The sequence below is a fragment of the Anas platyrhynchos genome, chromosome 21 (genome assembly GCF_047663525.1).
Source record: "Anas platyrhynchos isolate ZD024472 breed Pekin duck chromosome 21, IASCAAS_PekinDuck_T2T, whole genome shotgun sequence".
Lineage (NCBI taxonomy): Eukaryota > Metazoa > Chordata > Aves > Anseriformes > Anatidae > Anas > Anas platyrhynchos.
In genome coordinates this window covers 8,747,762-8,769,578 of record NC_092607.1, presented here as the reverse complement: position 1 = coordinate 8,769,578, position 21,817 = coordinate 8,747,762, and the positions used below count along the sequence as shown (strand labels likewise).

Below are 21,817 nucleotides of genomic sequence, written 5' to 3'. Positions count from 1 at the left end.
CTCAGATGGGTGTCAAGGGCAAGATTCACAGTTACAAGCATCTCCCAAGTGAAGGTAGAAGGATGATTAAGGCTTCTTACCTTTCTTCATGACAGCTGTTATTAGCTAGGTAGCCTTGAGCTAAGCTAAAAAGGTGGAATTGTGTTCCAGGCCCTGTTATATGTGGTTTGTTGTTTTGTTTTGTTTTGTTTTCCTACTTTGGTGAACATACTCAAACTGCAATATAATCTCAGTTAAATAGTCTCTCAATTCAAGTCATTGTAGCTTAACTGCAATGAAGAATTGTACTGTACATACATGGCAAGATTTATGCATCAGGGGAAGAGAGGAGGAGGGCTGCAGGGGTGATGCCTGTAGAAGATCAGGAAGTGTCCTGTGCTGTTAATGGCTGGTTCCACTTAGCTTGTCTCTTTCTAGCCAGAGGAGTTTATGGCACTTCTGTGACCCTATATTTAGGAACGTGTTGTAAATACCTGGAAAAAGGAACAGCAAAGCCAGAACAGTGGGAGGTGCTCCACAGCAGAGCAAATACACCCCAAAGGGATTGTGGACCATGACTAAGCCCATGCCACAGAAAGAACTTTCCCAAAGGGCCTGTGGTCTGTTTAGGGCCCATTCTGGAGCAAAGAAAGTAAGTAAGAAAGAAGAAGCAGAAGAAGAAAAGAATAAAGAACAAAGAGTGGCATAAAAAATTAAACAAACAAACAAACAACAACAACAACAAACATAGTGCACTGAGCCCAACCTTCCATGCTGCCATCATCTTCCCAGAAGAAATGACTGTAACCTGTGGTGACAGCAGATACTGGGAAGCAAGAGGAGATGTGTTAGGAGTGAAGCTTGGCCTGGGAAAGGGAGAGGAGAGGTGTTCTCCCTAAATATTGAAATATTTGTCTTCTTTGTTTCTCAGCAAACAAACCAGTAATAATGTTTATCTTAATTGTCACTAAATTAAATTAAATTTCCCGTGTCACATCTGTTCTGCCTGCAAAAAGAGTAGAGATTTTCCAGCCCTGCAGTATATTAACAGCTCAAAAGAAGACAGTGGACCCAAACACTTGCTGTATTTATATGTTTTTTACCTGATGAATCAAATAGACACATTCTTGAAGAAGTGTGAACTACTTTGGTTATGGAAAGCAGGAGGAAAGCCCTCTAGCTCTTAAACAGCAACCTAAGCCTGGATAGAAACAATCTCTCAAGGCTTACCTAGTCTCAGTTAGTATTCCTTCAAGCAATCCCTTCAGCTGAAGTCAGTTAAAACATCCTGGAGTTGTGCTGTCTCCAGAGGTATGTAGATACTGCATAAGCATGCAGTATCCTAAGTATCCTGCAAGGTATCAGCTCAACAGTTACAACAGAAGACAGTAGAATTAATTTGCTGACCAAAAGAAGGTGAAAACAGCAAGGAGAAAGAAGTTGTGACCTCTTCTACAGCTAGTACTAAGATAATGTAAGCGAGCAAAGAAAACATGAGAACGGGTACACTGAATGGAGATGAGGGAGAGCTAAAGCAAAACGTCTGGTCCAGTGCACTAGTGAGAGACATTTGGAGAAAATGCAGAAGGCCTTGAACAAACCATGAGCAAAGGCACATACGTGCCAACTGCCCTATCAGATACCCAGCAATAAGTGACCTCAAAATAACCTGCATGAGCCCCGGGCTTGCTCCTGCCATACCAGCTACTCAGCTACCAGTGACCAGCACTGACAAGGGGGAAGCTGTGAGGACCAATGGTCACCTTGATAGGACTGTACAGACAAATGTCTCGCTGCCCCTTCCCTCACTGGCCACCCTATGGCTGCCCTTTCCCATCCAACCAGCTGAGCTCTCATCCGATCCTGATGCCAGGATGAATGGGAATGTCCAATTTGCATGGTGTCCCCTGGGAGACGCCAAGGTGAGCTGCAGAAAAAGTGGAGTTGTGAGAGCCATGTCTGGTCCCACCACACCACCACAGCATCCCCACTTCTTTGTGGAGCGGCTCCAGGGAAAGGAAGTCTCCCTGTGTCTGTCTCAGCATCTCGGGGTTCCAGGGCTCAGACTGCAGTGTTCCTGGATGGACCAGAGTCCACCTCCCCACCACAGCTGGGGGCACCCATGATGGAGGGACCCCTGGTGCTGGTTGTGCTTGGAGGGCTAACTGGACACACTGCATCAGGATAGGGGGCGGACACCCTGGCCCTACTTGTGCTTGGACGTTATCAGAGTGCTCTATCTCCAGCTTCCCTTTAGCTGTGGTTTCAGTTCTGCCTTCAACCCCAGTGTGGTCCTCCCCACCCACCACGAAAGCAGAAGAGAAACTGCAGTGTGAGGGGACCTGCTAGGGGGCAGCTGGGGAGGATCAATGAGTGGGTAGTGCACATTGTGGAGGTAAGGTTGGGCCTAGGGAATTTGTCATCCCTACAGCCAGCACCCACCAGGTGCTGTGAAACACTGACTGAAGACCTGGTACCCAAACCTGAGCAGAAACACTCTGCCACCCCTTCCTGGTGCTGCCCCCATCCTGCCATTGTTCTCCCGGGGCCTGGCAACTCTGCTGAACTGTGACTGAATGCTGGTGGCAATGGAGAGATGGAGTGGAGAGGGGGGGGTGGCTCCTGTCATTTCCATTCCCAAACCCTGGTGGTAGCTGGGGAGGGGGAGCAGGTTTCCCTGCCAAAGATGGTGGGAAGGGAAGGGGAGCACCAGGTTGCAGCCCAGCCACAAGCCCTCTCCTGGTGGGTGTTTAGGGGAGAGTCAGAGCTCCACAGCACTGTGGGGTGCAGGGAAGCAGAGAGGTGGCCTGACTGACTATGGCATGGAAGGAGAATCCCTGGAAATGGCGTGTGCTCATTTACTGCAGCTTCCTGGCAATGGGAGCTGTGGTACATGCATTGGAGCTAATGGGTCATGGCCAAAGGTGCCCCATCCCCATCCCAGCTCTGGGATCCTGCCCAGCTGAGTACTGCCACTCCAGAGGTCCTATGATAGCGGGGAATGGTCTTCCCATGGACCTGCATAGTGCTTTGTCATCAGCTGGCTCAGCCACAATGGGGGTGGGGGCTGTCTCTACTTGGGGTGCTGGAGACCTGAACCTCAGAGAAGAGCTCCTGGAGGATCCCTTTCCTCCAGCCTGCATCTGGCCCAAACCCAACAGCTGTTGGGCAGCCTGGAGATGCTTGTCACCTCTTCCCTGGGCAGCCCAGGGTCAAGCAGGTGGCATGGAAGGTAGCCCTTGTCTTTGCATTCAGAGGGTGCAGGGTACCCCATAGCAGCTCTTTCCTAGTACAGGGCCAGGAGGTTGGAAGTTGTTATCCTCTTGGGACTAAATACCAAAGGTGTCATCACCTCTATTGGAGCTAACGTAGCCCACAGTGATGGAGATGGGATGCCATGAGTAAGGAGAGGGAGACACAAGGACAAGGCTTGAGGCCTCATGCATATGTTTTCTCCCAGCATCATTTTCTGGGATGTCCTTTCCCTGCTTGTTCACCCTCTTCTACCTGAGCAGGTTGACCCCAGTCTGTTGCAGCACCTTTTGCCAGCAAAAGTGACTAAGGGCTTGCAGGATGTACTGGGGCTCCCCAGAGAACACCCTTGTCACCTGCTGCCCGTCGTGCCCTGCTGCCCCTTGCACTCTGTGTGTCTCCTGTGGCTCTCAAGTGTCTTCCCCCTTGCAGGGTCCCCACAGGAAAATCCCCAGTACATGGCAGAGACTCTATGTCATGGCACCAGGAGGAGTAGTCTGTTTCCTGGACAGCAGCCAACCTCTTCTGGCATGTCTGAAGAAGCAATTTCCACCTCCACCACCTACTCTGGCACATTTATGACCAATGTTGGACCCCTGAAGAAAGGTAGTGAAAAACTGGTGCGACCATGTTGAATGGGTTCGGGACAGGGATAGCCACAAAACAGGGAAAGATGAAGGGATTTAGGGCTGTTTGGCTGTAGAGAGAGAAGAGAGAGGGAAGGACCCAAGTGACATCTCCAACCTCCGACACAGGAAGATGTTTCCAGTTGGTGCAAAGCTGCTCGTGCTGTGGGACTTGCTATCACTCACTCTCTGGGCTGGTTTGGGGTCCAAATCTCCTCCATGCCCTACTGCTGCCCCCCTGCCCATCTCCTGCCCTTACAAAAGACAGAAAGGCAGGGGACAGTCACCCCCACAATGTAGCTGATGTCTGGAAAAGAGCTGTGCTGGACCCTGCCTCTGAGTGATGTGCTACCAGGAAGTGTAATCAGAACAACCCCAGTGCTCTCTGCCAGGGCATTGCAGGGTAAACCCTATTACAGACATTGCAGCGTAAGCCCTATTACAGACAACCACAGGCCAGGCTCACCTGACGTCTCCCTGGGTCTTGCAGCCTTGAGGGTTAACCCACTGGATTTCCCCCCACTACTCAAAGCCCTGGGCCAGCCTTCCACCACATCCTCCTGAATGACTGTAGTGTGCCAGGAAAACCCCAAAACCGCAGTGCAGACCCCATTGGCTGCTGATGCCAGCAGCACTGCTGCAACTGCCCAGGCAGAACAGCAACAGAAAGAAGTGTGCAGCTGCGGCTCCTGCAGCCCTTTTCGCCTCGTGCTGCACCCACTTCTGAATGCTTGGGGCTTCACCACTGGCAGCATGCAGTTCCCTTGCCTTCTTCTCTTCATCCTTCCTGGGATGTGGGCAGACCCAGAGGGTAAGTGGCACACTCCTATCTGCTCCGTTCTCTCTACTGTGGGTCTGTACAGGGGTGGCAGGGGGTGAGGCCCAGGGACATGAAGGTGCATGGGGAGATTATACCCGTCACTTAGGTGCAGCATCCAAAGGTGCCCTATCTCTGCCCACCCCCTCTGCTCCCATGTCCAGCTCTGGGCTCACTGCCCTGCACCGTCCTGACCAGACCAGTGCTGATAGCTCCAGCACAAGGGCCAAGGACTCCCAGACAGGCCTGGGGTGATGGAGTGTCCCCAAACGTGCCTTTTTCCTCCTGGCCGTTCATGGGCGCACGTGGGAGGGTATCTTTTCCCCTCATGGCACAACAGTCCTGCACTGGGCTCTAACTGCTTAAGCAGGTCCTGGGCACTGCCCTGAGCATGTGGGATCATTTCTTTTACCATTGAAAGGTTGCTGGATCCTTTGCATGCTTCCCCTACGGTGAAAGCTTTCTTTTGCAGCCGCAAGGAGCCTCCAGCTTTGTTCCAGCCTGCATTTTCCATGCTGGGATCAGGTACTTATTGCACTCCAGGCAGGGGGGCTCTTACTGCCCCAATCCAGGCTTTGCTTTGTGCCATTAGTTCTCAGGGTTTCATTCAGCATGACAGGAGTCACTGTGTGAGTGTTGGACTTGCTCTCCTGCCTCCTGTCACGATTCAGTTTCCCACGAGTGCTGCCCAGCAGCCCCCCTCACCACAAACCTAGGTGAACCTAGGTAAACCTCCCCCACTCCCCCTTGAGATTTCCTGCACTGTGAGCAGGTCTCTGCTGGACCTGGATCCCCACATGAACTGGTGGAACTGTTGTTCCCAGCCACAGAGCAGATCACCCCTGCTGTCCCCTCCACACAGCCAAGTGATAGCTCTCAGGTGGTCACATCAGGGTGGTGAAGGGGTAAAAAGGGAATTAGAGGAGAAGCAGAAAGAGAGGCTCTTCGAGGCAGTGGAAGGAAATTGCAAATTGTGTGAAAGCAGCTAGACAAGGGGATTTCCCCTGCCCTTCCCACCTTCCCCATCTCACTCTGCCCATCCCTGAGGACCCTGTGGGCCACTCCTCCTCCTGGGGCCTCCTGCCCTTCTCCTTCACCCTCGTGCTCCTCAGCACAACCTTCTCTTCTCTGTCACCCCACAGGCTCTCAGAAACTCCACCTATTCCAAACCTTTATCTTCTACAATAGCAACTTTGTGGACCTTTCAGCCTGGGCCACCCTGGAGGACATCATCATCGCTGCCCTGCAGAACTACACCCGGGAAATCATTTACCTCCAACCATGGGTCTCCCCAGCCCTGCCCGCAGACGAGTGGGAAAACCTGCAAAATCTGTTCAGGATTTATGTGTACAACTACATTCAGATACTGCAGGACAAAGCTAGGCTGTACCAGATTCCCTGTGAGTACTGGGTGATCCTCCTTTTCTTACTTAAATGGCAGGGAAAGTACCATGATTAGGCAGTGGTTTTCCCAGGGTGAGGCTCATCCCCTGCACTTTGGGTGTGCTAATCACTGCGATTTCCACAAATGAGGGAAACTCAATTGCATAATTTCTGGTAGTGCAGGAATGAGTTCACACTCTCTGCCCCCCTTGCAGTGCTGCAGGGTTGAGGCAGAGTGGCTCAAAAGCTGTGCAGAGGAAAAGGATCTGGGGGTGCTGATTGATGCTCACCTCAACATGAGCCGGCAGTGTGCCCAGGTGGCCAAGAAGGCCAACAGCATCCGGGCTTGTATAAGGAATAGCGTAAGGTTTGGGGAGCTGGGGGTCAGCCTCTTCTCACAGGTAACTAGTGATCGGACCAGAGGGAATGGCCTCAAGTTGCTCCAGGGGAGGTTCAGGTGGGAAATGAGGAGACATTTCTGCTCAGAAAGAGCAGTCAGGCACTGGGACGGGTTGCCCAGGGTAGTGGTGGAGTCACCATCGCTGGGGTTGCTTAAGAAAAGCCTGGATGTTGGACTTAGGGATATAGTTTAGTGGATAATATTGGTGGTTGGGGAATGGTTGGACCAGATGATCTTGGAGCTCTTTTCCAATCTTAATGATTCTGTGATTCTATGATTCTGTAAGTATCCTGATGTTATAAATGAGGTCTCAACTCAATCTGGATTTTGTAATATTTATAAAACAAATCTTTCTAAAAGGTATAAAAGGCAAGTAAGCAGCTCTGGGTGTGCGGGGAGTCTACGCTCCACAAACACGCACACACAAACATCAAACATTCTAAACATACAGAACATTGCTTAACATACTAAACACAAGTATGCCTATACATACGTACAATCAGGAAAGGTAACAAACAATCCTTTAAGTTCCACAACTTAACAGTCTCCATTTTCCATTCCGTTTGAACAATATGTCTCGCTTTAAGTTGTCAAGCAACTCGGCCTTCGGGCCTTGTGTAGCCCGTTCTTCCCGGATCGAAGAAAAGCATAGCCATCTCCTTGTGAAGGCCAAGAGGCCTGGGTCAAAAGGCACGTCCAGGTCAGCCGGGGGCGAAACAGCAAAGGCCTGAGATGGCTGTAGCAGCAGAGGGGCCCATGGCATAGCAGTCGGATCAGTAAAGGAGCCCGCAGCTCCCTCACTGTCTGGCAAACCACACGTTTCTGACTGTGGTCCCACAGGGCTCTTTCAGGCCTCAGAGACTGCTCGCCAGGTGCCGAGCAATCCCACTGCAACCTTGTCATTTCCAGTTGCAGAGTCCCACACCTTGACCTCAGTTTGGTCCCATGTTTCAGGCTCATAAACTGTCCGATTGTTAACAAGGAGAATGAGCTGTAAGGTTACCAGGACAGTCTTTGTTCCTAAGGACGTATGATTCCCCATAATGCGCAACTGCTGACCAGCGAGGGGCAGTTGTGTGCACGGGTCCGCTTCTCTCAGCTTGAGCTTCTTTCCAGCTCCAGTGCGCCCATTTCCAGCAACTTTCTGCACGAGCTCCTCTGAGCAATTTGCCGAGTTTGGCCGAACCTATCTTCATGAGGCGATCAGTGTGCCTGTTCCCAACCTGGTCTCCATTCTGCCAGCCTGTTCCTCCTCACGTCTTTTTCCTGCTTCTTTACTGATGACATAACTTCATTACATCGTGTTGCCTTTTTAATTCTGAGGACAGGCTCCCCTCTTACACCCTTCACCCCACAGCAGTTCTTTTCAAAACAACTTTTCATTGGTCAAACAACTTTGAATGTAACAACAACAGCAAACACCCAGAAACTTCCATGCCTTAATGGCTGGAGAACAAGAAACCAGCTGGAGAACAAGAAACCGGAGACTGCATGGAGTCTCCTGAATCACCTTTCTTTGTTCCCTCTAAACTCCTTTATATTCCTGATGACCTTGTCGTTAAGAGTCTAATGTTATCTCAACCATGGGGCTTTCCAACCCCCATGGCCACATTCCCAAATCTCCCCCTTCTTTATTAATATCATCCATTTTCTCAACACGAATTACCACTCCATATGTAACACTGAGGACAGGCACAAAGCTGTGAGTAGGAGCTCAGAACCACTGTCAGTCGCTTCCCTAACCAAGGGCTAGCAGGAGAGCAGGTGATAGGCCCTATCTTGCGGCAATGAGCCCCCTGAACCACCTGTCCTGCACCAAGATGTCCTGGTTCCCAACATAACCTTTAGAATCAGAGAATCAAAGAATCAGAAAATCCACAGTGGAAGTGGTAGTTGGAAGGCATCCACAAGCATCACTGAGTCCATCTTTGGCTGGGTCTCCTCTTATGCCCTTATGCCAGCCCACATATTCTTCTCTGGTCACCCCAAATCCCACCAGCAAAGTCCTCCAAGACTATGGAGTATAAGGTCAACCCTCTCTGTTCTCCTTTGTGGGATGGGAAACAGAGCACGTGCCTGGCTCTGCACGCCATTCCAATGCTGGTGTCCTATGGGCAGGGTGCAAGGCAGAGTGGCACCACCCCTGTTACCACAGCCACACGCCTGCACCCCATGTCCTGTCATGCTCCCAAGGTGGTGTTTCCCCCTTTGCTGTGCTTCTGACCCAGCTACAGGAACAAGTGGCTTGAGGAGAACGAGCTCCAGGGCTCACAGGCAGGTTTCTCATTCAGAGCAGTTCCACCCAGCACAATGAGCAGTGACATGCGGGACTAATTTGGGGTGCAGAGGGAAGGGGGAAAGGCCTGTACCCAAAGAAGTGAATGCTGAACTGCCATTTCAAGTTCTGGCTCCAGCTCAAGATGCACTCCTGATACCCACCCTCTCCTCCAGACCCTTTTGTGTTGCAGTGCAAGACTGGCTGTGAGCTGTACCCCAACGGCTCCTCCACAAAATTCTACCATCTTGCCTACAATGCTCACAGCTTCCTCAGCTTTGATGTGGACAGCAGCCACTGGAAGAGGTGGCAGGAGAATGAGCTGGCAGTGCATATTGAGCAGGAGTTCAATAGCTTCACCGACTTTTCCGCAACACTGCAACTCCTACTCAACAGCACCTGCATTGACCACATGAAGAGATTCATTGAATATGGCAGGGCGGCTCTGGAGAGACGAGGTGAGAACACCCAGACCCCAGTACGGCCCACTTCAAAGCTCCTCCACTGGGGCTCCCCTTACTCCTTCACTCTTGCCCCCCAGAGCCACCTGTGGCCACTGTCTTTGCCCACATGCGTGACCCAGCTCAGCTCCTGCTAGTCTGTCATGTCACTGGCTTCTACCCGCGACCCATCAGTGTGGCCTGGTTGCGGGATGGCCAGGAGGTGTCGCCGGGCCCAGGACTCAACACCAGCACCATCCTGCCCAATGCTGACCTCACCTACCAGCTCCGCAGCACCCTCATCGTGGCCCCCGACGATGGGCACACCTATGCTTGCCGTGTGCGCCACTGCAGCCTGGGCACCCGCAGCCTCCTCATCCCCTGGGGTAAGTACCACCCACAGTGATGGGGTGTAGGCAGTGACCCAGAGCCCAGTACAGGAGACAGTGACCCCAGCTCCAACAGCAACTCTGGCCGTGGCCACCTATGCACTTGCAGCCCCACTCTCTCTTTTCTCCTTCAGGCAGCTCCAAGGTGGCCCTTGGCATTGGTGTTGCTGTTGTGGTGCTGCTCACTGTGGCTGCGGCCTGCATTGCGACCGTCTGGTACTACAGGCACAGGTGAGATCTCCTTGCCAGGCCATGGTGCTTGGGGAAGGGGTTGAGAACTCTCAACTGGCCCTGCTCACTGCCATCTCTCCTGCAGGTGCTGAGAGCGTGGGATGCACCAGCCCCAGGGAGACTCAGAGGCCATGCCAATCCCCTCAACTTCCTGATAATAAACTGCTATTTTAAACCCTCGAGCCTGCAGTACCCCACTATGTGCTGTGACAAGTGCCAAGGAACACTTGGCACCACACAGCTCTGTCCCACCCTGGGCGGGCCAGGCAGAGACCTGGTGCAGTGCAGGGCCCACACTCCTCACCACTGGGAGAAATTAAGGGAAGCCTCCTGAGACCGACAGTGAGTACCCGGCCCTATGCCCCTGTCCCGGGGGCACCTGGCTCCCCATAAAGTGGCAGGACTCCGTCAACACCAACCCAAGACAGAGGAGCAATGCCAGCATAGGGGGGCGGGTATCGCCTCCCCCTACCCCAACCCCTTCAGGAGCACATCAGCATCTCTGAACCAGGGTTTGGTCCCTGGGATCCAGGAATGTTGACAAATACGTATGGGGCCAGCACCCAGCTTGGAAGGGCAAAGAGCCCAGGCGTAAGGCTAGGCAGTGGGATCAAGGTTCGCCTACCCAGTGAGATGTTCCAGTCAGAATCAATCTCCATGGTTTAGTCCCAGGGCTGCAGTGGATGAAGAGGTCTATGCCACACGATGTGGGGAGCTCCAGGCACAAGTGGCAGCAAAGGACATGCCTGCCAGGGACAGAAAACATGGCCCATGACCAGGCAGGATGCCAACACACGCCGGGGGCTGGCAAACAAAAGTTGGATAACTCAAGGTGATGGGGGGGGTTACCCCCAGGTGATGGGGAGGGTTGATGCTGCAAAATAGTCCCTTCATATCCCAAAGCACCCCTCTCCTGTCACCCTTCCCCATGTGTCCCCACCCTGTCCTGTGTCTCCAGTCTTGTCCCTGTGCCCCTTCTTCAACCTAGTGCTCCTATGCCATACCTGCCCCTTTTCCCTACCCCCAGTGTCCTTTTTCCTGCGCTGCACATTCCCAGCCCTGGCCATTTTCTCATCCCACAGTGTCCCTTTGCTGTCTCCCACATGACCCTAGGCTGTCCCTGCAGCTCCTTTCCTCTTCCCCTTGTCCTTTCTGCTGTGTACCCATGGCTTCATCCCATGGCACAAGGCTGAAATGGCCCTTGGACTCACCCGCCCCAGCACTGACAAAAATGAGAATAGAATAAAACCATTAGACTATTTATTATTCTCGTGAACATACAAAAGGAAGTAAGGAAACAAGTAACTGGGTATGAGCATGCTGCGATCCAGCCCACCCTGTAGCACAGACACCTAGTCCCCTGGGGTTCAGGAGCTGTTTTAGGGGTGACTACTATCCTGGGAGAATGGAAATGCCTCAAGGCAATGGTGGTGCCAGGGTCGATTCTGCCCTACAGAGCCCTGCTCTGTCCTGCACTCATCCCTGCTTGGAGCCAGCATGGGGAGCCAGGGGGTTGGCACCTGTCGTGGTTTTACCCTGATGGGCAGCTGAACTCCACCACAACTGTTCTCTCACTCCTCCGCCTCAAGGAAAAAAAAAAAAAAGAAAGGAAGAAAATACAATGGAAAAGGTTCAAGGGTGACATAAGGACAAGGAGATCACCCACCAATTATTGTCACAGGTAAAACAAACTTGGCAATAACATAGTTTATTGCCCAAAAGCAAACTAAAAACACCTTCCGTCCCCATCTAGCCTCTTCTACATCATCCCCCCAAGCAGGGCATGGGGGCTGCAATCAGTCCGCAGTGAGAGAGGGAGCTAAGGGGATCTTAGTAGACAGGATGCTGACTAATGAATACCTAGATTATTGTATTAAAAATAGATGTTGCTTAATGTCTTTGCCTACTACTGTGCAAATTAAGCAAAACAAGAAGTCTTGGGGCCCCTCACAAAGGATGGTTCCTGACAAAAACAGGGAACCTGTCTCGAGAACCGGCGGAGACCAACCCTGTGGTTTGGACGAGAGCCAAGGAGCAGCTGAGTCTGCACAAAGGCAGGGGGTCAACTAGAGGTGATGAAGAGTTATCAGCCTTCATCCCGATGACTCCCGGCAACCACCAGCAGGAGGAACTGCGCAAGTGCAGATGGGAGGCGTTTGTGGAAATGCCTTCTTGGAACTAATTTTAATATGAAGTAAGTATAGGTCACGCATATGTATAGGAGCATTGGGGAACTTCATGCGTATGTAACTTTACTGCATATAACCAAGGCAAGCTGCCGTGTTGTGGTGTGCACGACTTTGGTGGGACTTCCCCCCATGCTGTCCAGGCTGAATAAACGAACCTACTTTACAAGCTGACTGATTGTGGAGGCCGTTTTCCGCATGTCAGTAACACTTCATTTCCACTGCCCCTTCACAGTTATGCCCCTGCTCCAGTGTGGGGTCTCTCCCATGGGATGCTGTTCTGCCTAAAGTGATCCTGCATGGGCTACCCACAGGGAATAGCTCTTCAAGAACTTTTCAGTATGTCTCCGTACTATGGCGTCCATCTGTCAGGAGCAAACTGCTCCAAACTGGGTCCCACATAGGAGGCAGTTCGTCCCAAATCATCTGCTCCTGCGTCGGCTCCTCTCTACGGGCTGCAGCTCCGTCCCGGGGTCTGCTCCTGTGGGGGCTCTCCATGGGCCGCAGCCTCCTACAGGCCACAGCCACCTGCTCCACCGGGGGCTCCTCCATGGGCTGCAGCGTGCAGATCTGCTCCATGTGGGACCCATGGGCTGCAGGGGGACAGCCTGCTCCACCAGGGGCCTCTCCACATGCCACAGAACTTCTGCTCTGGTGCCTGGAGTACCTCATGCCTTCCTGCTCTGACCTTGGTGGCTGCAGGGCTGTTTATCACTCCTCACTCTCCTAGCTGCTATTGCGCAGCATTTTTTTTTTTTTTTTTTTTTTTTTCCCCCTTTCTTAAGTATGCTCTCACAGAGGTGCAACCAACAGCAGCAGGTCCCTTTTGGAGCTGTCTGAAACTGGCTTTTATCTAACATGAAGCAGCTTCTGTAGTCTTCTCAGAGACCACCACTGCAGACCCCTGCTACCAAAACCTTGCCACATAAACCCAATACATTCCACTCCTCGCCTCCGTGAAGAGCATATTTAAGAACTATCACAATATACTCTTACACTGTGATCATTACAATCTTCACAAGGCTTTGTTCCCTCAAAAAAAAAAAAAAATATATATATATATATATATATAATAAAATAAAAAATTCCCCCCACCAAAATAAACATATCATCACAACACTGACAAAGAGGACAATTTACACACATTCCACCCCTCATCCCTTCACTATATTATTACAAAACATATTCCACACAATTACTACTTTCTTAAATGCTTCACAACTATTGCATTCTTAAACAATATCTAATCCATGTTTTACTCGTGACCATAACTGGTGGGTGATCTTCCTGTCCTAATCTCAACCCTTGAACCCTTTCCATGGTATTTTCTCCCTCTTCTCCTTTGAGGAAGAGGACTGAGAGAGCAGCTGTGGAGTTCAGCTGTGTAGCAAACCCCACACCCCTCCGCTTGCTCTTGCTCTTTGTTCACTTCTCATATATCCAGTTGATTCTAGGAACTTCAGGGAGTTTAAGCATGCTCATCTTTCAGTAGCCTCTCTTATCATCCCTATAGCCAACTCTGTAATTGCCTTTGTATTTATCATTTCCAATCTATCTATGTCAAACATTTTGTGTGCAGTCATCCCTTGTGGAATGTGCACCTCATTGGAGGCAACTACTTAAATTTGACTCGCAGTAATTTATATATATATATATATATACATATAAGTATGATATATAAAGCAACACAAAACAAAATCAACAATCCTCCCCACATACACGATAGAAATAAAATGATCCATTCTCTCCTCCCTCCCCCACTCCCACCAACTTCTGTTTCTGTGTGTAGCCAGTTGTCTGAGGAAAGCAGATAGGACTTGGTGTAAAAGAGCTTTAACATCCTGCTGTAGCCTTTAGTGGAGAAGTCTCATGTAAGGAAAAGTTAAGTATGTGGGTGTATGTAGGACCTTATGGGACTGCTTTTCCTATTTATCTAGACCTCTTTAGGAGACACATTGGATCAATGTCAACTGGAGAATGGTGCTATCAATTCTTCTCACAACTCAAAAACAACAACAACAACAACAACAAAAAACAACAAAGCTTAATTATGGAAAATCCTTTTTAACAAGTGCCCATGGAAAATTTCCCATTTAATTACGCTCTTGAAACCTCATTAATTAACTGTGCAAGTCTTGAAGACTTGATGAAAATTGGTGAATTGTAATGAACCTCATGGTATATTTGGTGCTGAGTCCATGAACCTTAGGTAGTGAAAGGAGAATGAGGTTATGGAACGAACTGTTGGAAAAGATTTCAGAAGGAAACGTGGAAATGTTCTGGAGTTCTAATGGGTCTCCATGTGGGCTTTTACTGACAAAGCATCTCCATGGGCTTGTTAGAGCAGATAACGGGAGGCCACAATTACAGCTAGTCAAAGGCACTGTGCATGTGACTCTGATGGTGAGTGAAGTCCTTGGTTTGTTTGATGAAGGAGCAAGTCCAAGTCCTGGACCCTAGCTCCTGGGACGGGAGGTTCTGTCCCTCACACATGGCTCAGGGGTCTTCCTGGGCTGTGTGATGTGGGGTGTGCCGTGTTGTGTGAAGGACAATGATATACGACACCTCCTGGCTTCCCCACAGGATTTTAAGGAGGCAACAGTACACAAATGTCACGAGAATAACAGCTGTTCATAAACCTCAGTAGTAGAGACAACTGTCATAGCCGCAGGTATGTGAACTACCTGAATAATTTTGGGACAGCAGGACCTTCCCGTTATCTTCTTAACATACTCTGCACTGCTATGCCACTGTCACACCTACAAAATCACTTTTGAATGTGAAAAGTTAGTGGAATTTTCCACTGCAAAAACACATTCTACTGCAAAAATAAGTGACTCTCAAGTGTCTTCCCCCTTGCAGGGTCCCCACAGGAAAATCCCCAGTACATGGCAGAGACTCTATGTCATGGCACCAGGAGGAGTAGTCTGTTTCCTGGACAGCAGCCAACCTCTTCTGGCATGTCTGAAGAAGCAATTTCCACCTCCACCACCTACTCTGGCACATTTATGACCAATGTTGGACCCTGAAGAAAGGTAGTGAAAAACTGGTGCGACCATGTTGAATGGGTTCGGGACAGGGATAGCCACAAAACAGGGAAAGATGAAGGGATTTAGGGCTGTTTGGCTGTAGAGGGTGAAGAGAGAGGGAAGGACCCAAGTGACATCTCCAACCTCCAACACAGGAAGATGTTTCCAGTTGGTGCAAAGCTGCTCGTGCTGTGGGACTTGCTATCACTCACTCTCTGGGCTGGTTTGGGGTCCAAATCTCCTCCATGCCCTACTGCTGCCCCCTTGCCCATCTCCTGCCCTTACAAAAGACAGAAAGGCAGGGGACAGTCACCCCCACAATGTAGCTGATGTCTGGAAAAGAGCTGTGCTGGACCCTGCCTCTGAGTGATGTGCTACCAGGAAGGGCAGTCAGAACAACCCCAGTGCTCTCTGCAAGGGCATTGCAGGGTAAACCCTATTACAGACATTGCAGCATAAACCCTATTACATGCTCACCTGACATCTCCCTGGGTCTTGCAGCCTTGAGGGTTAACCCACTGGATTTCCCCCCACTACTCAAAGCCCTGGGCCAGCCTTCCACCACATCCTCCTGAATGACCGTAGTATGCCAGGACCACCCCAAAACCGCAGTGCAGACCCCATTGGCTGCTGATACGACTAGCACTGCTGGAACTGCCCAGGCAGAACAGCAACAGAAAGAAGTGTGCAGCTGCGGCTCCTGCAGCCCTTTTCGCCTCGTGCTGCACCCACTTCTGAATGCTTGGGGCTTCACCACTGGCAGCATGCAGTTCCCTTGCCTTCTTCTCTTCATCCTTCCTGGGATGTGGGCAGACCCAGAGGGTAAGTGGCACACTCCTATCTGCTCCGTTCTCTCTACTGTGGGTCTGTACAGGGGTGGCAGGGGGTGAGGCCCAGGGACATGAAGGTGCATGGGGAGATTATACCCGTCACTTAGGTGCAGCATCCAAAGGTGCCCTATCTCTGCCCACCCCCTCTGCTCCCATGTCCAGCTCTGGGCTCACTGCCCTGCACCATCCTGACCAGACCAGTGCTGATAGCTCCAGCACAAGGGCCAAGGACTCCCAGACAGGCTTGGGGTGATGGAGTGTCCCCAAACGTGCCTTTTTCCTCCTGGCCGTTCATGGGCGCACGTGGGAGGGTATCTTTTCCCCTCATGGCACAACAGCCCTGCACTGGGCTCTAACTGCTTAAGCAGGTCCTGGGCACTGCCCTGAGCATGTGGGATCATTTCTTTTACCATTGAAAGGTTGCTGGATCCTTTGCATGCTTCCCCTACGGTGAAAGCTTTCTTTTGCAGCCGCAAGGAGCCTCCAGCTTTGTTCCAGCCTGCATTTTCCATGCTGGGATCAGGTACTTATTGCACTCCAGGCAGGGGGGCTCTTACTGCCCCAATCCAGGCTTTGCTTTGTGCCATTAGTTCTCAGGGTTTCATTCAGCATGACAGGAGTCACTGTGTGAGTGTTGGACTTGCTCTCCTGCCTCCTGTCACGATTCAGTTTCCCACGAGTGCTGCTCAGCACCCCCCCCCACCACAAATCTAGGCGAAATTCGCCTCCCCCACTTCCCCTTTGAGAAGATTTCCTGCACTGTGAGCAGGTCTCTGCCGGACCTGGATCCCCACGTGAACTGGTGGAACTGTTGTTCCCAGCCAGAGACCAGATCACCCCTGCTGTCCCCTCCACACAGCCAAGTGATAGCTCTCAGGTGGTCACATCAGGGTGGTGAAGGGGTAAAAAGGGAATTAGAGGAGAAGCAGAAAGAGAGGCTCTTCGAGGCAGTGGAAGGAAATTGCAAATTGTGTGAAAGCAGCTAGACAAGGGGATTTCCCCTGCCCTTCCCACCTTCCCCATCTCACTCTGCCCATCCCTGAGGACCCTGTGGGCCACTCCTCCTCCTGGGGCCTCCTGCCCATCTCCTTCACCCTCGTGCTCCTCAGCACAACCTTCTCTTCTCTGTCACCCCACAGGCTCTCAGAAACTCCACCTATTCCATAGCTGTACCTTCTACAATAGCAACTCGGTGGAACTTTCAGGCTGGGCCACCCTGGAGGACATCATCATCGCTGCCCTGCAGAAATACACCCGGGAAATCATTTACCTCCAACCATGGGTCTCCCCAGCCCTGCCCGCAGACGAGTGGGAAAATCTGCAAAATATGTTCAGGATCTATTTGTACAACTACATTCAGATACTGCAGGACAAAGCTAGGCTGTACCAGATTCCCTGTGAGTACTGGGTGATCCTCCTTTTCTTACTTAAATGGCAGGGAAGGTACCATGATCAGGCAGTGGTTTTCCCAGGGTGAGGCTCATCCCCTGCACTTTGGGTGTGCTAATCACTGCGATTTCCACAAATGAGGGAAACTCGATTGCATAATTTCTGGTAGTGCAGGCATGAGTTCACACTCTCTGCCCCCCTTGCAGTGCTGCAGGGTTGAGGCAGAGTGGCTCAAAAGCTGTGCCGAGGAAAAGGATCTGGGGGTGCTGATTGATGCTCACCTCAACATGAGCCGGCAGTGTGCCCAGGTGGCCAAGAAGGCCAACAGCAGCCAGGCTTGTATAAAGAATAGCATAGCCAGCAGGAGCAGGGAGGTGATCGTCCCTTTGTACCCTGCTTTGGGGAGGCCGGACCACAAATTCTGTGTTCAGTTCTGGGCCCTTTCACTACAACAAAGCCATCAAGGCACTGGAGAGTGTCCAGAGAAGGGCTACAAAGCTGGTGAAGGGCCTGGAACACAAGTCACATGGGAACTGGGATTATTTAGTGTGGAGAAGAAGAGACTCAGGGGAGAGCTTATTGCTCTCTACAGCTGACCGAAAGGAAGGTTTGGGGAGCTGGGGGTCAGCCTCTTCTCACAGGTAACTTGCGATAGGACCAGAGGGAATGGCCTCAAGTTGCTCCAGGGGAGGTTCAGGTGGGAAATGAGGAGACATTTCTGCTCAGAAAGAGCAGTCAGGCACTGGGACGGGTTGCCCAGGGCAGTGGTGGAGTCACCATCGCTGGGGTTGCTTAAGAAAAGCCTGGATGTTGGACTTAGGGATATGGTTTAGTGGATAATATTGGTGGTTGGGGAATGGTTGGACCAGATGATCTTGGAGCTCTTTTCCAATCTTAATGATTCTGTGATTCTATGATTCTGTAAGTATCCTGATGTTATAAATGAGGTCTCAACTCAATCTGAATTTTGTAATATTTATAAAACAAATCTTTCTAAAAGGTATAAAAGGCAAGTAAGCAGCTGTGGGTGTGCGGGGAGTCTACGCTCCACCAACACGCACACACGAACATCAGACATTCTAAATATACAGAACATTGCTTAACATACTAAACACAAGTATGCCTATACATACGTACAATCAGGAAAGGTAACAAGCAATCCTTTAAGTTCCATAACTTACAGTCTCCATTTTCCACTCCTTTTGAACAATAAATCTTGCTTTAAGTTGTCAAGCAACTCGGCCTTCGGGCCTTATGTGTCCCGTTCTTCCTGGATCGAAGAAAAGCATAGCCATCTCCTTGTGAAGGCCAAGAGGCCTGGGTCAAAAGGCACGTCCAGGTCAGCCGGGGGCGAAACAGCAAAGGCCTGAGATGGCTGTAGCAGCAGAGGGGCCCATGGCATAGCAGTTGGATCAGTAAAGGAGCCCGCAGCTCCCTCACTGTCTGGCAAACCACACGTTTCTGACTGTGGTCCCACAGGGCTCTTTCAGGCCTCAGAGACTGCTCGCCAGGTGCCGAGCAATCCCACTGCAACCTTGCCATTTTTAGTTGCAGTCCAAAACCTTGACATTAATTTGGTCCCTTATTTCAGGCTCATAAACTGTCCGATTGTTAACAAGGAGAATGAGCTGTAAGGTTACCAGGACAGTCTTTGTTCCTAAGGACGTATGATTCCCCATAATGCGCAACTGCTGACCAGCGAGGGGCAGTTGTGTGCACGGGTCCGCTTCTCTCAGCTTGAGCTTCTTTCCAGCTCCAGTGCGCCCATTTCCAGCGACTTTCTGCACGAGCTCCTCTGAGCGATTTGCTGTCTGGCCGAACCTATCTTCATGAGGCAATCAAAGTGCCTGTTCCCGTCCTGGTCTCCATTCTGCCAGCCTGTTCCTCCTCACGTCTTTTTCCTGCTTCTTTACTGATGACATAACTTCATTACATCATGTTGCCTTTTTTATTCTGAGGACAGGCTCCCCTCTTATACCCTTCTCTCCATAGCAGTTCTTTTCAAAACAACTTTTCATTGGTCAAACAACTTTGAATGCAACAACAACAGCAAACACCCAGAAACTTCCATGCCTTAATGGCTGGAGAACAAGAAACCAGATGGAGAACAAGAAACCGGAGACTGCATGGAGTCTCCTGAATCACCCTTCTTTGTTCCCTCCAAACTCCTTTATATTCCTGATGACCTCGTCGTTAAGAGTCTAATGTTATCTCAACCACGGGGCTTTCCAACCCCCATGGCCACATTCCCAAATCTCCCCCTTCTTTATTAATATCATCCATTTTCTCAACACGAATTACCACTCCATATGTAACACTGAGGACAGGCACAAAGCTGTGAGTAGGAGCTCAGAACCACTGTCAGTTGCTTCCCTAACCAAGGGCGAGCAGGAGAGCAGGTGATAGGCCCTATCTTGCGGCAATGAGCCCCCTGAACCACCTGTCCTGCACCAAGATGTCCTGGTTCCCAACATAACCTTTAGAATCAGAGAATCAAAGAATCAGAAAATCCACAGTGGAAGTGGTAGTTGGAAGGCATCCACAAGCATCACTGAGTCCATCTTTGGCTGTGTCTCCTCTTATGCCCTTATGTGAGCCCACATATTCTTCTCTGGTCACCCCAAATCCCACCAGCGAAGTCCTCCAAGACTATGGAGTATAAGGTCAACCCTCTCTGTTCTCCTTTGTGGGATGGGACACAGAGCAAGTGCCTGGCTCTGCACGCCATTCCAATGCTGGTGTCCTATGGGCAGGGTGCAAGGCAGAGTGGCACCACCCCTGTTACCACAGCCACACACCTGCACCCCATGTCCTGTCATGCTCCCAAGGTGGTGGTTCCCCCTTTGCTGTGCTCCTGACCCAGCTGCAGGAACAAGTGGCTTGAGGAGAACGAGCTCCAGGGCTCACAGTCAGGTTTCTCATTCAGAGCAGTTCCACCCAGCACAATGAGCAGTGACATGCGGGAATAATTTGGGGTAAGGCCTGTGCCCAAAGAAGTGAATGCTGAACTGCTATTTCAAGCTCTGGCTCCAGCTCAAGATGCACTCCTGATACCCACCCCCTCCTCCAGACCCTTTTGTGTTCCAGTGCAGGATGGGCTGTGAACTGCACCCCAACGGCTCCTCCACAAAATTCTACCGTCTTGCCTACAATGCTCACAGCTTCGTCAGCTTTGATGTGGACAGCAGCCACTGGAAGAGGTGGCAGGAGAATGAGCTGGCAGTGAATGTTCAGAGGGAGCTCAGCAGTTTCATTGGTTTTTCCGCATCGCTGCAGTACCTCCTCAACTTCACCTGCATTGACCACATGAAGAGATTCATTGAATATGGCAGGGCGGCTCTGGAGAGACGAGGTGAGAACACCCAGACCCCAGTACGGCCCACTTCAAAGCTCCTCCACTGGGGCTCCCCTTACTCCTTCACTCTTGTCCCCCAGAGCCACCTGTGGCCACTGTCTTTGCCCACATGCGTGACCCAGCTCAGCTCCTGCTAGTCTGTCGTGTCACTGGCTTCTACCCGCGACCCATCAGTGTGGCCTGGTTGCGGGATGGCCAGGAGGTGCCGCCGGGCCCAGGACTCAACACCAGCACCATCCTGCCCAATGCTGACCTCACCTACCAGCTCCGCAGCACCCTCATCGTGGCCCCCGACGATGGGCACACTTACGCTTGCCGCGTGCGCCACTGCAGCCTGGGTACCCACAGCCTCCTCATCCCCTGGGGTAAGTACCACCCACAGTGATGTGGTGTAGGCAGTGACCCAGAGCCCAGTACAGGAGACGGTGAGCCCAGCTCCAACAGCAACTCTGGCCGTGGCCACCTATGCACTTGCAGCCCCACTCTCTCTTTTCTCCTTCAGGCAGCTCCAAGGGGGCCCTTGGCATTGGTGTTGCTGTTGTGGTGCTGCTCACTGTGGCTGCGGCCTGCATTGCGACCGTCTGGTACTACAGGCACAGGTGAGATCTCCTTGCCAGGCCATGGTGCTTGGGGAAGGGGTTGAGAACTCTCAACTGGCCCTGCTCACTGCCATCTCTCCTGCAGGTGCTGAGAGCGTGGGATGCACCAGCCCCAGGGAGACTCAGAGGCCATGCCAATCCCCTCAACTTCCTGATAATAAACTGCTATTTTAAACCCTCGAGCCTGCAGTACCCCACTATGTGCTGTGACAAGTGCCAAGGAACACTTGGCACCACACAGCTCTGTCCCACCCTGGGCGGGCCAGGCAGAGCCCTGGCGCAGTGCAGGGCCCACACTCCTCACCACTGGGAGAAGTGAAGGGAAGCCTCCTGAGACTGACAGTGAGTACCCGGCCCTATGCCCCTGTCCCGGGGGCACCTGGCTCCCCATAAAGTGGCAGGACTCCGTCAACACCAACCCAAGACAGAGGAGCAATGCCAGCATAGGGGGGCGGCTATCGCCTCCCCCTACCCCAACCCCTTCAGGAGCACATCAGCATCTCTGAACCAGGGTTTGGTCCCTGGGATCCAGGAATGTTGACAAATACGTATGGGGCCAGTACCCAGCTTGGAAGGGCAAAGAGCCCAGGTGTAAGGCTAGGCAGTGGGATCAAGGTTCACCTACCCAGTGAGATGT

At 51.5% G+C, this 21,817-nt stretch overlaps 2 protein-coding genes and 2 non-coding genes across 7 annotated transcripts; all 4 read left to right on the top strand.

The window, feature by feature from the left end:
* The first annotated feature begins 4,406 nt into the window (after nucleotides 1-4,406).
* LOC113845764 (antigen-presenting glycoprotein CD1d-like) lies at nucleotides 4,407-9,974 on the top strand. Of its 2 annotated transcripts, none has more exons than XM_072026516.1 (6): nucleotides 4,407-4,668; nucleotides 5,883-6,074; nucleotides 8,909-9,190; nucleotides 9,274-9,558; nucleotides 9,696-9,792; nucleotides 9,878-9,974. In XM_072026516.1, the coding sequence occupies exons 1-6, from the start codon at nucleotides 4,422-4,424 to the stop codon at nucleotides 9,882-9,884; spliced, it is 1,110 nt and encodes a 369-aa protein (XP_071882617.1). In that variant the 5' UTR covers nucleotides 4,407-4,421; the 3' UTR covers nucleotides 9,885-9,974. The 2 variants fall into 2 exon arrangements, with proteins under 2 accessions (XP_071882617.1, XP_038022336.1); XM_038166408.1 differs by having other exon boundaries at nucleotides 5,817-6,074.
* LOC113839679 (U1 spliceosomal RNA) lies at nucleotides 6,101-6,263 on the top strand. Its single transcript, XR_003492240.2, has one exon. It is a non-coding gene; the product is annotated as a U1 spliceosomal RNA (small nuclear RNA).
* Nucleotides 9,975-15,567: 5,593 nt separating the features above from the next.
* LOC101796317 (antigen-presenting glycoprotein CD1d) lies at nucleotides 15,568-21,362 on the top strand. Of its 3 annotated transcripts, none has more exons than XM_027473222.2 (6): nucleotides 15,568-15,829; nucleotides 16,977-17,234; nucleotides 20,297-20,578; nucleotides 20,662-20,946; nucleotides 21,084-21,180; nucleotides 21,266-21,362. In XM_027473222.2, the coding sequence occupies exons 1-6, from the start codon at nucleotides 15,583-15,585 to the stop codon at nucleotides 21,270-21,272; spliced, it is 1,176 nt and encodes a 391-aa protein (XP_027329023.1). In that variant the 5' UTR covers nucleotides 15,568-15,582; the 3' UTR covers nucleotides 21,273-21,362. The 3 variants fall into 3 exon arrangements, with proteins under 3 accessions (XP_027329023.1, XP_027329025.1, XP_027329024.1); XM_027473223.3 differs by having other exon boundaries at nucleotides 15,644-15,829; nucleotides 20,314-20,578; XM_027473224.2 differs by lacking the exon at nucleotides 16,977-17,234.
* LOC113839676 (U1 spliceosomal RNA) lies at nucleotides 17,261-17,422 on the top strand. The gene has a single exon (XR_003492237.1). It is a non-coding gene; the product is annotated as a U1 spliceosomal RNA (small nuclear RNA).
* Nucleotides 21,363-21,817: the final 455 nt, after the last annotated feature.